General features: G+C 43.9%; 2 protein-coding genes across 4 annotated transcripts in view; both read left to right on the top strand.

Annotated features, from left to right (window-relative positions):
- The first annotated feature begins 6,678 nt into the window (after nucleotides 1-6,678).
- Nucleotides 6,679-15,482, top strand: part of NSUN4 (NOP2/Sun RNA methyltransferase 4) — a 32,394-nt gene continuing 23,590 nt past the window's right edge. For all 3 annotated transcript variants that reach the window (XM_090269386.1, XM_090269388.1, XM_090269387.1), the window contains exons 1-2: nucleotides 6,679-6,891; nucleotides 10,949-11,292. In XM_090269386.1, coding sequence (XP_090125512.1) covers nucleotides 6,799-6,891; nucleotides 10,949-11,292 — 437 coding nt within the window. In that variant the 5' untranslated portion in view covers nucleotides 6,679-6,798. The remainder of the gene's footprint in view (nucleotides 6,892-10,948; nucleotides 11,293-15,482) is intronic.
- On the top strand, nucleotides 7,285-9,917 carry LOC150014832 (sperm head and tail associated protein-like; the record flags this gene model as incomplete). The annotated part of the gene is made up of 2 exons (XM_090271412.1): nucleotides 7,285-7,968; nucleotides 8,014-9,917. Coding segments are annotated over 2 exons (2,511 nt in total), but the record flags the coding sequence as incomplete, so codon positions are not given.

Raw genomic sequence — 15,482 nt, forward strand, 5'->3', positions numbered from 1 at the left:
GGGAAGAAGCAGACAGAGCCTTGGTAGGGTTGGGTGAATGGTCAGAACTGTTCGCAACACCCACTGCGTGAGAGCACGCAGGGAGAGAGAGGAGGCAGGGGAGAAGAGAGAAGCAGCTGCAGATATTTTGGGCTGGCTCTGGCTCTAGGAGGCTTTCTCTCTCTCTCAGGCTCTCTCTGGCCCTCATGCCCTCACTCTCTGGCTCTTGTGGGCTCCCGCCATATGGCTTAGAGAAGGGATCTCCAGGCTGCTTTAAGAAGAGGCTCTTGCCAGGCTGCTTTGAGAAGGAGAGGAGATCCAGGGGGTTTGCAGGAAGAAGGCAGTTTGCAAGGAGGCTGAGAATCCAGGTGGTCCTGCATTGAGAGCTGGAGGGCACCACAGCACAGAAAGGACCTCCCCAATCAGAACTGAGTGATTGGCAGCTACTGGTAAAGCTGAACTGTGCCTAGGAATTAGGGAAACGGTGTTTCTGACTTTCCTAAGACTGGCCAGGTCTGGGGGGGGAGGCAGGACTATGTGTAAATAAACAATTCTTTTTCTTTTCACCAAACTCTGGTATTGGGTTATAATTCTGGTGGCGGGCAATTGGGCCCCTAACTAAACAGCTCGTGGGTTCTGTTTCAATCGAAGCAGCCCAAGGGTTCTGTTACAGATGGAACAACAAATCAATGTTTCTCTAAAATAAATTTAAAAATAAAAATAAAATAAAGATGCTTAAATTAATGAAAAGTGAGAGACTTCATTGTCAGCAGACCTGGATTACAAGGAATATTAAAAAAAGTTCTGCCCTGACCCGTGTGGCTCAGTGGGTTGGGTGTCCTGCAAATCTAAAGTTGACCATTCAATTCCTGATCAGGGCACATGCCAGGTTGTGGGCCAGTTCCCCATTTGGGGGGGTGTGAGAGGCAAAATCACCTCTGACTGAAAACCAGAATATCAAGAAATTTAATTCATAATCAAAAAAACCTTCCTTTCCTTCTCACCCTACATTACCAAGAAAAAAAGAGAAACATCCAACTTCAGGCTCAGATGGCTTCACTGTTGAATTCTATTAATAATTTAAAAAAGAAATATTAGCACCCTCGCTGGTGTGACTCAGTGGATTGAGGGCCAGCCTGTGAGCCAAAGGTCGCTGGTTTGATTCCTGGTCAGGGCACATACCTGGTTTGCGGGCCAGGTCCCAGGTCGGGGGCATGCAGGAGGCAACCTATTGATGTATCTCTCACACATTGCTGTTTCTCTCCCTCTCTTCCCCTCTCTCTAAAAGTAAATAAATAAAATCTTTAAAAAAAGAAAAGAAATATTAGCAATTGAATAAAGATTCTTTCAGAAAATAGAAGTGAAGGGACACTTTCCAAACTAATTTTATGAGGCCAGCATTACCCTGATATCAAAATCAAAGACATTACAGGAAGAGAAAATTTCAGGCCAATATCCCTCATTAACAGATGCCAGAATAAAACAATGTATAAAAAGAATAATATATCATGTACTAGTGTTTGCTCATTTTACAGGAATGCAAAGTTGGTTCATCATTTGAAAATCAGTGTAATTCATTATATTAACAGAATTAAGAAAAAAAACATATGGTCTTCTCAATAGATGCAGGAAAAGCATTTGAAGAAAATCAACTACCATTCATGATTTTTAAAAAAAATCTCAGCAAACGAGGAATAGAATGGAGCTCCTTTTAAAAACTTTTATTTATTGATTTTTGATGCTGGAAATCAAGACTTTTGATTTGAGGTATGTTTACATGCCTCTCGGTCCAGGTGTTTAATGATCCTTAATGATCCGAGCAGCAAGCTGGACTCGCTGACCCCAACAGTCTCTGACTGCTCAGGTCTCAGGATCTTAAAGACATCCTGTGACTTAAAAAGAATCTTGCTGAGTTCTCCACCTTCCCTGATGTTGATAAGGAAATCAAACTAAGTATAAATGGTGTTTAACCTTCATTGCTTTCTGAACAGTGCATCTGTTCCATAGCCTTAAAAGAAGAAGTGATTGGATTTCTGTTTTTCTGTTTTTGAACTTATAGAGGATATATAGACTTGTTTATCAGGAAGCTTTCTCTTCAGTTAATCCTTTAAGCTTTCTCTGTTGTAAGTTTCAAGTACATTGTAATCATTCCTCGAATGTGCCTGTGAGCTCATTCCTGGACTCTCCCTGTTGATTAGCATATCTTCAAAATCCAATAAAAGGAAGGTGCTTGCCCTGCTCAGTGCTGATCCTGCCTGAGCGAGCTGCAGCCCTCTGACAGTCTCTCATTCTATCTGCTGGAATTACTTCCACACCCTCAACCACAAAGTACTACAACAGATTTTAGAGAGAGATGAAGGGAGGGAAAGGCAGAGAGAGACACATGTATGTATGCATTCATTGGTTGATTCTGGTATGTGCCCTGACTGGGGATTTAACCTGCAACTGTGATGTATCAGTCAGGACCAGAAAGGAACTTGTTTAAACAAACAAACAAACAAACAAAAACCACTGCTACCATATAATGGTGAAGTACTGAACACATTTCCCCTAATAATGGGGACTAGGCAAGGATGTCTATAGTGTCACTACTTGGATTCAATTTTAAGTCATAACTAGTAGGATAAAGCAACAAAAGGCAAGGGGGGGGAGGCATACAGTTAGAAAAATATAATTTTTTCTTTTCTTTTTAAAAAAGGTTTATTTACTATTAAAGAGAGGGGAAATAGAGGGAGAGAAACATCAGTGTGTGAGATATACATCAATTGGTTGCCTCTCACATGCCCCAAACGGGGGAACTAGCCCACAACCCAGGCATGTGCCCTGACTGGGAATCGAACAGGCAACCTTTCAGTTCACAGACTGGTACTCAAACCACTGAGCCACATCAGCCAGGGCTAATTATTTTTCATGAAATTATTTATGTTAGCATGTAATGAGTTTATTATTGCTAATGAAAAATTAAAATTTTTTGAGTCTTTTTTTCTGGTTTCCTTTGCTCAGCTTTGTTTCTTTTTTCTTTCTTTTGTTTTGGTATTTTTCTATTGTTTTAATTTCTAACTTTGCCAATATTGATAGACAAACAAAAGCTCAATAATTCTTAATAATTTTTAAGCCCTGGCTGACGTAGCTCAGTTGATTGAGCGCCAGCCTGCGAACCAAAGGGGGCCAATTCGATTCCAGTCAGGGCACACACCTAGGTTTCGAGTCAGGTCCCAGTTGGGGGTGCATGAGAGGCAACCACACATTGATGTTTCTCTCCCTGTCTTTCTCCCTCCCTTCCCCTCTCTCTAAAAATAAAGAAAAAAAAATCTTAAAAAAATACATTTTAAGAGTGTAAAGGAGTTCTGAGACCAAAAAGTTTGAGAATCATCCAGTCCAACCTTTGCTCCCTCATTTTATAGATGGGTAAGCTTAGGCTTGGAGAGTGAAGGGGCATTTCACAAGGAGATTTTGGCTGAGGCCCTGACACTCCATATTTGCTTTAAACCTTTGAGAACCAGTGTGGCTGAGATACCTCCTCTCCAGTGTATTCAACCTTTCTTCATGGGATCCTTAGCTGGATTTATTTATTTATATATTTATATTTTACTGTTTATGTTATTACAGTTGTCCCAAGTTTTCCCCCTTTGCCCTTCTCCACCCAAAACTTCTTGAAAAATTTGTTTATACTCACATTTCTACTTTATCATCTTTCACTCACTCATTCAATTAATATTTGTTGAGAGGCAGCTATGTACCACATACAGTACTAGGTACTGATAATTCAGCAATGAATTAAACTTCTTACTCTTTTATTTTATTATAGTTTAACCCTCACCTGAGGATATGTTTTTAAAAGTTTATTTTTGACAGAGAAAAAGGGAGGGAGGGAAAAAGAGAGACAGACATCATGCAAGAGAAACATCGATCAGCTGCCTCATATGAGCGCCAGGAAGGGGGATTGAACCTACAACCTTTTGGTGTATGGTACAATGCTCCAACCAACTGAACCATGTGGCCAAGGCAAATCCTTTTAAATATTACATTCTAGTCCTAGCTGGTGTGGCTCAGTGGATTGAGTACAGGCCTGTGAACCAAAAGGTCAGTGATTTGATTCCCAGTCAGGACACATACTTGGGTTGCGGGTCAGGTCCCCAGTTGGGGGCATGTGAGAGGCAACCAATCGAGGGGTAACCAATGAAGGTTACCTCAGGCATAACGATGTTTCTCTTCCTCTTTTTCTCCCTTCTTTCCTCTCTTTCTAAAGATAAATAAATAAAATCTTTAAATATTACATTCTAGTGAGGGAATTCATGTCCAGAAAAATTGTCTGGAATGTGTAAAGGGCAGAAGAGGATTACTGGGTGCTCTTTCATTGTAGTGTTGGTGTACACCTTTGACTTTATATCAACTAGGCTATCTTACAACTTTGTAGGGGTAGAGGTTAACTTGTAGAAAGCCAATGATGATGTCAATAATTCTTGTCTGAGAGCAATGCAAATGATTCCTATTCATAGTAATGAACACGAATTTTGTTCAATAGAAATAGAATTGATCGCTATCTGATAGAAGAGATAATTCTAAACATTAGTTTGTTATTTAATAGGATATTAATGATTTTGCAACTACTAGAAGATTCATTTCAGCATTCCTTTGGCTGATAATCTAAATCTCTGAACCTCAAATTCTCATTTGAACAAGTCCTACCATCTTACTGGTTTCCTCATTATTTAGGATAATAATGGATGAGTAGTTGATTATGATGAAGAAAATCTTTGGCATGTGTTCATTTTATATTTGTATATGTTTTTCACCTTTTTAAATTGAATTTATTGGGGTAAGACTGGTTAATTATATAGGTTTCAGGTGTATAATTCTATAATACATCATCTATTGATTGTATTGTGTATTCACCACCCCAGGTCAAGTCTCCTTCCATCACCATGTATTCACCCTATACCTCTTTTACCTCCCTTCCCCTTTCTCCTCTGATAATCACCATACTGTTTGTGTCTATGTGGTTTTTCTTTTTTTCCCCTTAATGCCTTCACATTCTTCACCCAGCTCTGCAACTCCCCTCCTCTCTGACAGTTGTTAATCTGTTCCCTATGAGTTTGTTTCTATTTTGTTAGTTTATTTTGTTCATTAGATTCCATATGTGAGTGAAATTATATGTGCTTGTCTTGACCTATTTCACTTAGCATAATGCTTTCCAGGTCTATCCATACTGTGGCAAAAGGTAAGATTTCCTTATTTTTTATTGATGAGTAATATTCCATTCTGTAAATGTACCACAGTTTTTTATCCATTCATCTACTAATGGGTACCTGGGTTGCTTCCAAATCTTGACTATTGTATATAATGCTGAAATGAACATAGCAGGATGCATGTTTCTCACATTTTGAAAATTATAACTTTGCAGGCTATAAGAAAATAAATACAGTGATACCTCGGCTAATGAAGATAATTTGTTCCAGAATCACATTCGTTAGTCAAAATCTTCGTTAGCCGAATGTGATTTCCTGTAGGTTTCTATAGAAAATCATTTAATCGTTCTGGATGCTGCTCACTATTTAAAGATAAGTTTTATAAAATAGTAAAAAGCACATTATAAAAGGGCAAAAACTCACCAAAGATTGAGATGAACAGCTACCCAAATGAAGGAGAATAGAAAGTAGAATGAAAAACTGACGATCTTTACACTATTACAGTACATCGTCATCAAATCCGAAGCAGTTTATGTTACCAGGCGTCTCACTTCTCACTGCTTCGAACGTAAACAACCCAGTCTGGTTGGTGGGTCTCCCCTATATGATGTGGTCAGCTCATTTGTCACACACATACAGACGGAAAAGATAAGCTCGTGGAATGGCCTCACCATTCATGTTTGCTGTTTTATGTTAAGACACGCATCCACTAAAACATTCGTTAGCCGAGTCCGAAAACAGTGAAAATAATCGTTAGCCAAAAAATTCGTTAGCAGGGTCACTCGTTAGCCAAGGTATCACTGTACATATAAGATGATGTTATAAGAATAAAAACAGGGTAAAAGGACAGATATTGACTGGTGGTGTACTTTGTACTATTTTATATAGGGCCAGTCCTGTAATTTCTCTATTTTAATTATAAGTGGGATCTATCCTCTTCTCTCCATCTCCACTGCCAACACACTAATCCAGACAATCGTCTTCTCTCGTCTGATCTCCCACCTACTCCTAATGATCACTTTTAAAAACACTGATCTAGTCATGTCCCTCCTTGCTACTGGCTCCCTATGGTGAAGTCAAGTTTTGTGGAGATCAAAGCTTACAATATTCGGGAGGTCCTCTTTAAGAAAAATAGTACATTAGGAACAGGGCCTTTAAGGGGGCAGGGCAAATGATAGGTCTACAAACTTACGCTTTCGTTAGCTTCACTATAAATCTCTGCCTACACGTCTACTTGGCTAATTTTTCTCTACCTTAGGATCTTTTTCCGTGCAACTGCTTCTGCCTTGGAGGCCTTTCCCGCCCCTATTTGCCTAGCTAACTCAGTACCCTGCCAGCTCCCAGACTTCCCTGATTCCCCTAACTGGGATAGGGATCTTTACAGTCTTTCCCCATGCTCCAGGCGGAGCCACCATTCTACTCTGTGCAAATGGCTGCTATTTTCAGCAACCTCAAAAGAGCCGTGGAGCGGCACGGTTTGCACCTGTGATGTAACGGTAAGCGCGGAGCTCCAAGAGGAGTCGGCAGTAAATTCCTCCCTCTTTCGTCCAGCTTGGCGCACACCATCTCCTCCGGAACCTGAGTCTCGCGTTGCTGTTCCGGTCGGAATTACCCGGCAGAGCACGCTGACATGGCTGCGCTAGTAGTGAGAGGTGTTCGGGACCTGCTGAAGCGAGCGGACTTTGCGAAGGTACCGCGGAGACACCGATATAAAAAGAAATGGGTAAGGCCCAGCGCGGGGCCCAGGTGGCCGCCCCTCGGCAAACTTCTCCGGCCTTTCCCTTTCGCGCTCCACGTGGGTTCGCAACTCCCGCCCCCTTGGAACGCCTTTAGGCCTCTTTTCCCCGCCCCTCAGAAAGCGTCACGAGGCCCCTCCCTCTCACGTCTGTATCTTCACCGCCTCAGTCCGCCCTTTTACTTCGCCACAGGTCTTGGACTCTCTTGTCAGGTCTGCACCCTCCTGACTCCGCCTCCCTAAGTTACGTCATCACCTCCGCCCTCAGTTACGTTACCGCCTCTAGTTCCCAGCTCGTGGTTGTCTTCCTCTTGGCCCCCTCCAGCCCTTGCACTTTCCTTCCTCCTTTTCCCCCTACCCCCCTCCCCTCCCAAACTCTTTTCCTCCTTTCCTATGGAACTTTCAGCTCGGCCGCCCTCACCCCTCGGAAAATGCCAGAGCGACTTCCCCTTCCTTTCTGGGTCTCCGCCGCCCTCTGGGAAAGGATTCAACCCCTTCCTCACCCTCGAGCTGCCTTTGGCGTCCAGGAAAGGTTACAGCGACCACCCCTCCCAGACTTCCGGCCCTTCCCCAGACCCAGGCAAAAGGTGCACTGACCCTCCTCATCATCTGGGTTCTCCCCAGTTCTCCAGTGACCCTTTTTCGAGCCTCACCTGTAGCCCTGGTATTCCTTCCAAAACGGGCACGCCCGGTTCCCTACCCGCACCGATTTCCTCTCCACCCCTACAACCCACCCTACGTCCGGCAAGATGTACTTTTGAATCCTGTTCTCCACTCTTTGGAAAGCAATACTGCTGTGAGCCTATCCGCTCGGGTTCGCCCCCCCTGAGCCCTTGTTTTGACAGGTTCACACTTATGGGGTCACCTCCTCTTCATCCACAGAGCCCTTATAGCAGCTTGATGAATCCCCCGAGAACACCGCCTCCTTGTCCCCGAAGTCCTTATATTGACCAGAACACTTACCTCAGTTACTGCGTTGAATACTCTTCAGCCTTGGTAACAAGCCCGGTGACCTACCTTCCGCCCCCACAAACCAGTCCAGTGACCTCTACTCCCCTCACTCATGTCCGTTTGGAAACTGGCCCCATGATTCCATCTCCCCTTGCTCAGGGGCCCATGACATCTAGACCTGTAATTTCCCCACCCCTTTCTCACGGGGTTTTGGAAATCTCACAGATCTCCCCTCTGTACCCTCCCAGGTCCTCAGGGAGAAGTTATAATGATCCCCTTCATTCTTCACCATCTTCCCCACCCACTGGCCGGTTTTACCAAGGCTGTCTTAAGCCTCCAGACTCTTCTGAACCTAAACCACAGCTTGACTCACCCCTTGCGAAAAATTTTTGTGGCTCCTCACTTTCTTCTCAGGCAAATGCACCTGACTGTTCTAGCTCACCTCAGAAGGGCTTGAATCATGATTCCCATCTTCCTCCAGAGGCCCATATATCTGCCCCTGGGAGCCCTTATTGTGTCATCCGTTTACCCCCTGGGGTTACTGGGTCTTGGTCACCCCAGTCCCAGGCTCCCAGGAAGCCTTGCTTTGGGTCCGTTTTCTCTTGGGAGACTGATGGGAGCTCTTACCTCTTTTCTGGCGCCACAAAATCTGGTCCCCCATGTCCGCAGGAACCACCTCCTCCCCTGGCCTCTCATTGTCCTTATTCTGACTTCTCTTTCCCTTCACGCGTTGGCAACCAGTTTATATCACCTCCCTGTAGAAGCTATAATGAACCTCCTCTTGATATCCCAGTTTGCCCCCAAGTGAAGTCCCCCAAATCCCCAGAGTTGAAACAGCCATGTGCTCCTCACAGATGTTGCTCCCTTGTCACCATTGCCCAGTGCTCTCCTTCTGACCAACCCAAGCCCCCTAAGGTCAGTGTTTCTCCTCCACCTCCCCCCCGCCCTTCTGGTCTCTCTGATCCTTCTTGTATGGTGACATCCATCACAACTTGTTCAAATTCCTTCCCCCCCAAACTTCCCCAAGGGACTGTCTTACCTGCTCTGGTCCCTAGAACTCTCAAAACTGTTATCCCCACTTCCCTTCCCTTCCGCCTTCCTTGTAATCCTGTTTTACCCAATATTTATGTTCAGAGCCACCCCCATGTACCCCACCTAGGAGCTCCTTGCAGTACCCATATATATTCTGTGGTTCCCCCCACTCCTGATCCCTGTTCAATCTCTGGTTCCACAGGTGCCCCCCAGTGTCATAACCAGCCCATGGTACCCCCTTGTGGTACCCATGGCAGTCCCAGGGGCCCACCCCAACCCCATCGTCAGCCTGTAGGACCTCCATGTTCTACCCATATCTATTCTTTTATCCCTTTGAGAACACCTTTTGACCCCCAAAGTTTACCCATTGTCCCCCAACCCCGGGGCCACCCTGATACTATGCCCTGTGGCCTTCATGTCTATTCTGTGGCTTCTCAAGGCTCTTGCAAAGAGCCCCCCAAGATACCCTACAGCTGTCCATTGCCTTCATCAATGAGTCCCAGCTGTACCACTGATCCCAGCTGTAGTTCGACTGTTATCAGTGAATGCCAGGGTAGTGACAGCCAGAACAAGAATACCCTCCAAAACAGAAGTCAGAGCCAGTATGATAATCCCCACCGTCTTAGCAGAAGTTTGAGTAAAAGCAAGATTGTCCATGTTAGCAGAAGTCAGAGCCAGAGCAGGAGTCTTCATCAAAACAGAAATCGGAGCCGAAGCAATAGCCCCCACCAAAGTATAAATGAAGATCAGAGTGAGAGTCTCCAATATAGCAAAAGTCAGGGCCCAAGCAAGAGTGTCCTCCATAGCAGAGGTCGGAATCGAAGCAAGAGTCCCCATCATAGCAAAAGGCAAGGCAAGAGCAAGAGCCCCCACCACAGTAGAAGCCGGATCAAGAGTTCTCACCATGGCAAGAGTCATGGTCGGAGCAAGAGCCCTCACCGTAGTAAAAAATGAGGGCTGGAACAAAAGTTCTGGCAAACCAGAGATCCAGGCCAGGGCAGAATTCACAGGAACAAGACTGTCAGCCATGGTAAGCATCCCAGCTGAGGCAAACAGGACCAACTTATGGACTCCTCAGCTGACGTCTTCATTTTCCTTTTAATCTAATTTTATGCTTTTCAAGCCTGACTGGTGTGCCTCTCTGCTACCCCCATAAGCAGTCATCTTAAGAGGTTCCCATTTCAGTTCATATCTCAAGGTTTCTCTTTTTTTGTCTTAAAAATATTTTTTAAAAATATTTATTTACTTTTAGAGAGAGGGAAAGGGAGGGAGAAAGAGAGGGAGAGAAACATCCAAGTGTGGTTGCCTCTTGCGCGCCCCCAATTGGGGACCTGGCCTGCAACCCAGTCATGTGCCCTGACTGGGAATTGAATCGGCCACCCTTTGGTTCTCAGGCCCGCACTCAATCCACTGAGCCATACCAGCCAGAGCTCAGGGTTTCTGTGAGCTCTCCTTTTCCCACCTTCTTGGGGTCTGGAAACTCTCCCAAAAGGACCCTCCACCCTGTGATTGCATTATGGTGTCTGCCACTGTATGACCTTAGGTAAGTTACCCTCATCTCCATCAAATGTGGAAGTTTGATAATTTTTGTATCCCCCTGAACTATCTATTGTGGTGCTCACATAAGCTATGAGACATGAATGTGCTTTAGAAAATGGAGAACTGTCCGGAAAGAGTCTTTTGTTTTAGCCTGAAGCTTTGCCCATGGCCTCCATAGTTTCTTCCAACCTTCTGTAGATTTATTTCCCTCAGGAGTCCTTTTTTGACCTCCCATTCTCATAAGTTCCTCTGATTTCAAGGACTCGGGTGCCCCCTTTCTGGGCGACCCCCACATGCTACCATGAGAGCTACAGCTTCCTTTCTCTTACAACCCTGAGATAGATCATCTCTTCACTACTTTTCACTCCCACACTTCTTTGACAGGCAGAGGCAAGGTCCAAAGGCAGGAGTGGGTCCTTACTGGATCCATGTTGGCTCTAGAGATCTGAGGTATTGATGAGGTTATACTGTAGTGGATAGAGGCAAAACTGGAAGACCAATAAGTCTGTTCTTTCCCTTTTAGGCTGCCACAGAGCCCAAATTTCCTGCCACTCGACTGGCTCTGCAGAATTTTGACATGACCTATGGTGTGCAGTTTGGGGATCTTTGGCCATCAATCCGGGTCAGTCTTCTCTCAGAGCAGAAGTATGGTGCACTGGTCAATAATTTTGCTGCGTACAATCATGTGATTGCTGAACTGGAGCAGCTGTATGCCAGGGACTTTGTGAATAATGCCCACTCTCATGGGGACCTGGAGCCTGAGAGTGGCCAAGGGACAGCTCCACCCCCAGCTTCCTGGGCCTGCAGTCCAAACCTTCGATGCTTTACTTTCACCAGAGGGGATGTCAGCCGTTTTCCTCCTGCCAGGTAGGATCTGGAGCCATGGCTGGGGCTGTCATGACTGTCTGCTGGAAGTAGGCAGGAAGAGACCCAGCTCTTGCCTTCTTTAATAGGGATCGTAACGTTGCTAATATTTACCGAGCACTTATACATATTAGCTATTTTTCTAAATGCTATACATATCTTATCTCCTTTTGTTCTGTTAACAGCCCTCAGAGGTAATATTGTTGTTCTCTTTACATTTGAGGAAACTGAGCTTTGGAGAAGTTAAGGTCCTTATTTACTTTAGGTCCCTTAGATGGTAAGTGGTACAGGTAGTATTTAGACTCTGGTGGTATAATACCAGAACCTGGACTTTGAAGCTACTCTGATCTACTGCCACCTCTTACTTGAGCATTTACTAACACACTCTCCAATTAAAATGTGTATTGTTTATAACTGCTTTCTCATTTTTCCCTCATAACACCCATTAAAGTGAATAGGACCAGTAACATCATGGTACTAAAGAAGAAGTGGGACTTGCCTAGGAAACGGGTCTTGCCTAGAGGCACAGAGTTAATACAAGACCAGGAAAAAGAAAAAACTTTTGGTTTTGCGATCCAATGCTCAGATGTATATGAAGTTGAATGAGAAAACACTGTAATCAAATGCTAAATTGTGTTTTACAAATTGAGAATAGGAGAGATCAATGTTAGTTGTAGAATGTGGAATTGATCTTTGAAGTATTGATCATTCAACAGATTTTTATTGTATACCAAATGCCAGGCATTCTTAAATGCTTGGGTTACATGTGCACAAGCCCTCATGGAGTGTATAGTTTAGTGAGGAAGACAGCTGTTAAAAAACTATTCATGACTTTGTTAAGTACTACAAAGGAAAAGTGCGAATTGCTATGAAGTTTTATAGTTAGAGGATATAACCTAGTCTTTTCTGAGGATGTGAACTTTAAGCTAAGACCTGAAAACTGAGTAAGAATCAAAGCTGGTGGCATGGGGATGAGATGGGGGTAAGAGGCTAAGTATGAGGCTCCAGAAGCAGGCAGGAGCCAGATTAAGATTTTATTTATTTATTTTTAGAGAGAGGGGAGGGAGAGAGAAAGAGAGGGAGAAAAACATTGACTGGTTGCCTCTCATATGCCCCCAAACTGAGGCCCTGGCCCACAACCCAGGCATGTTTCCTGACCGGGAATCGAACCAGCAGCCTTTCAGTTCACAGGCTAATGCTCAATCCACTGAGCCACACAAGTTAGGGCAGAAGCCTGATTATAAAGGTATTATAGGCAATATGGGATTTTAGATTCTTTTTCTAAAGGTAGGAGGAAACCCTGAAAGGTTTTAAGCTGGGGAATGATATAACCAGATTTGAATTTTTAAAATAGCATTCTAGCTGCTGTGTGGAAAACAGATTGGAGAGGGGCAAGGCTAGATAATGGGCTAGAAATTAGGAGGCTTTTGCAATAGTTCTAGCAACTGGCTTGAAGGAAGGCTGTATGCCAATAAGAGTAGTAAAAGATGAAGCTGGAAAAGTATATGGGGGACATATGTGGGAATTTTTTTTTTAAACATTTTATTTATTTTTAGAGAGAGGGGGTAGGAGGGAGACAGAGAGGGAGAGAAACAGCAGTGTGTGAGAGAAACATCTATTGCATACCCCTAACTGGGGAACTGGCCAGCAACCCAGGCATGTGCCCTGACTGGGAATCAAACCGGTGACCTTTGGGTTCACAGGCTGGCGCTCAATCCACTGGGCCACACCAGCCAGGGCTCATATGTGGGAATCTTGAATTCTAGGAACTTGTAGGTTGGGGGAAGGGGATTTTTTCTGGTGGCCCAGTGTTGCTTAAAAAGACCTGGAATATTGCCAGAGTTGGGTGGCTTCATACCATGTGCTCTTTAGTACATATTGCTGTAAATTGCCAAGATCTGTTTTAGAGAACTATCAGAAAGGGTTTCTGAGTAGGGGAAAGACAATAATGCACGGTGGTTATAAGCATGGGCTTTGGAGTTGAGAAAACCTAGATTTGGATCCTGCCTTTATCGCTTATTAGACATGCGGCATTGGATAATTGGGCCTTGCTTTCCTTATCTGCAAAATAATGGTGGTAATAGCTGACACTATAGCTTACTATGTACCAGCTACTGTTATAAGCATCCGACTCACATTGATTTCTTTAATCTCGTGGGTACTGTTTTTACAGATGAGGATACTCAGGCACATAATTTGAGTAATTTGCTGAAGGTTGCATAACTAATGAGCAACTGGGCTGGATTTGAGATCCAGACACACTGGCTCTGGAATTCAGGTTCTCCTGCCTCATGGGGTTGTAGTGAGGATTAAATGAAGTGATGCATGTTAAATACCTAGTATAAATACCTCCACTTCATTACTCATAAATATTATATCTTACTATTGATATTATTCTTATCAAAGCAATGCTTTAGGAAGATGATTTTAGTTGATGTAGGGGAGGTGGGGGTAGATTGGAGCTGATTCGGAGACTAGTTTGAAGGAACTGGCTTTAGGCAGAACCATGGATTAAGTAAGAACCGTGTAGTTTCCTCAGTTTTCTGAGGTGCTTGGGTGCTACTCAGGGAGGACACTTTGAGAGTAGTTGGGGAAGCAACTGTGATTTTTTTCCTTCTCATTTTGCTGGGCTCCCTGTAAATCAATGGGATCTTTTTTAAAGTATATTTTGTTGATTATGTTGTTACAGTTGTCCCAATTTCTTTTCCCTTTGCTCCCCTCTGCTCAGTACTAGCCTTCCCTCCAGCAATCCCACCTCCCTTAGTTCATGTCCATGGGTCGTGCATATCAGTTCTTTGGCTTCACCCTTTCCTATATTATTCTTAACTTCCCCTTGTATATTTTGTACCTACCAATTATGCTTCTTAATCCCTGCACCATTTCCCCATTTCTCCCCCTTCCCCCTCCCAGCTGATAACCCTCCAAATGATCCCCATACCTATGATTCTGTTCCTATTTTGGTTTACCTAGTTTGATTTTGCTTTTATTTTTTAGATTCTGTTGTTGATAGTTGTGAGTTTGTTGTCATTTTAGTGTTCATAGTTTTTATCTTCTTTTTCTTAAATAAGTCCCTTGAACATTTCATACAATAAGGGCTTGGTGATGATGAACTCCTTTAGTTTTACTTTGTCTGGGAAGCACTTTATCTGCCCTTCCATTCTAAATGATAGCATTGCTGGATAAAGTAATCTTGATTGTAGGTCCTTGCTTTTCATCACATTGAATACTTCTTGCCAGTCCCTTCTTGCCTGCAAAGTTTCTTTTGACAAATCAGCTGACAGTCTTATAGGCACCCCCTTGTAGGTAACTCTCTGCTTTTCTCTTGCTGCTTTTAATATTCTCTTTTTATCTTGAACCTCTGGCATTATAATTATGATGTGTCTTGGTGTGGTCCTCTTTAGGTCTAGCTTGTTTGGGACTCCCTGTGCTTCTTGGACTTGTATATCTATTTCCTTCACCAAATTAGGGAAGTTTTCCTTCATTATTTTTTCACATAAGCTTTCAATTTCTTGCTCTTCCTCTTCTCCTTCTGGCACACCTATGATTTGGATGTTGGCATGTTTAAAGTTATCCCAGAGGTTCCTAAGCCTCTCCTCATTTTTTTCAATTCTCGTTTTCTCATTCTGTACTGGTTGACTGTTTATTTCTTTCTATGTTCCAAGTCATTGATTTGAACCCTGATTTCCTTCCCTTTACCATTAGTTTTGTGTGGATTTTCCTTCGTTTCGTTTAGCATAGCCTTCACTTCTTATGCGTTTGCCATACTCAAGCATATCTATCAAGCCTGTGAGCATCTTTATCACCAGTGTTTTAAACTCTGCGTCTGTTAGGTTGGCTGTCTTCTTGTTCCTTAGTTCTCCCACTGGAACCTTGATCTGTTCCCTGTTTTGGGCATACTTCCCTGTCTCCTCTTCTCGACAGGCTTCTGTGTTTGTTTGCCTCTGTGTCTTAAGTAGAGCTATTGCACCTGTTATGTTGTAAGGGGTGGAGCCTTAGGTATTCGTCAGTATGGACGACCCATTTCATCAAGTTGTGGTGCTGTTTGTTGGGGAGTGTTCTGAGAGGGAACAATGTGGCTTGCTCAGCACTAGCCCCTTTTCCAGGCACTCCTCCCACATCCCGTATGGGACTGGTGCCCCCCCTCGCTGTTGCCCTGGCCGTTGTTCCCAGAGTAGGTGGGTCTGTGGATGTTC

The sequence above is a fragment of the Furipterus horrens genome, unplaced genomic scaffold (assembly GCF_987537825.1).
Source record: "Furipterus horrens unplaced genomic scaffold, mFurHor1.1.pri manual_scaffold_3, whole genome shotgun sequence".
Classification (NCBI taxonomy): Eukaryota; Metazoa; Chordata; class Mammalia; order Chiroptera; family Furipteridae; genus Furipterus; species Furipterus horrens.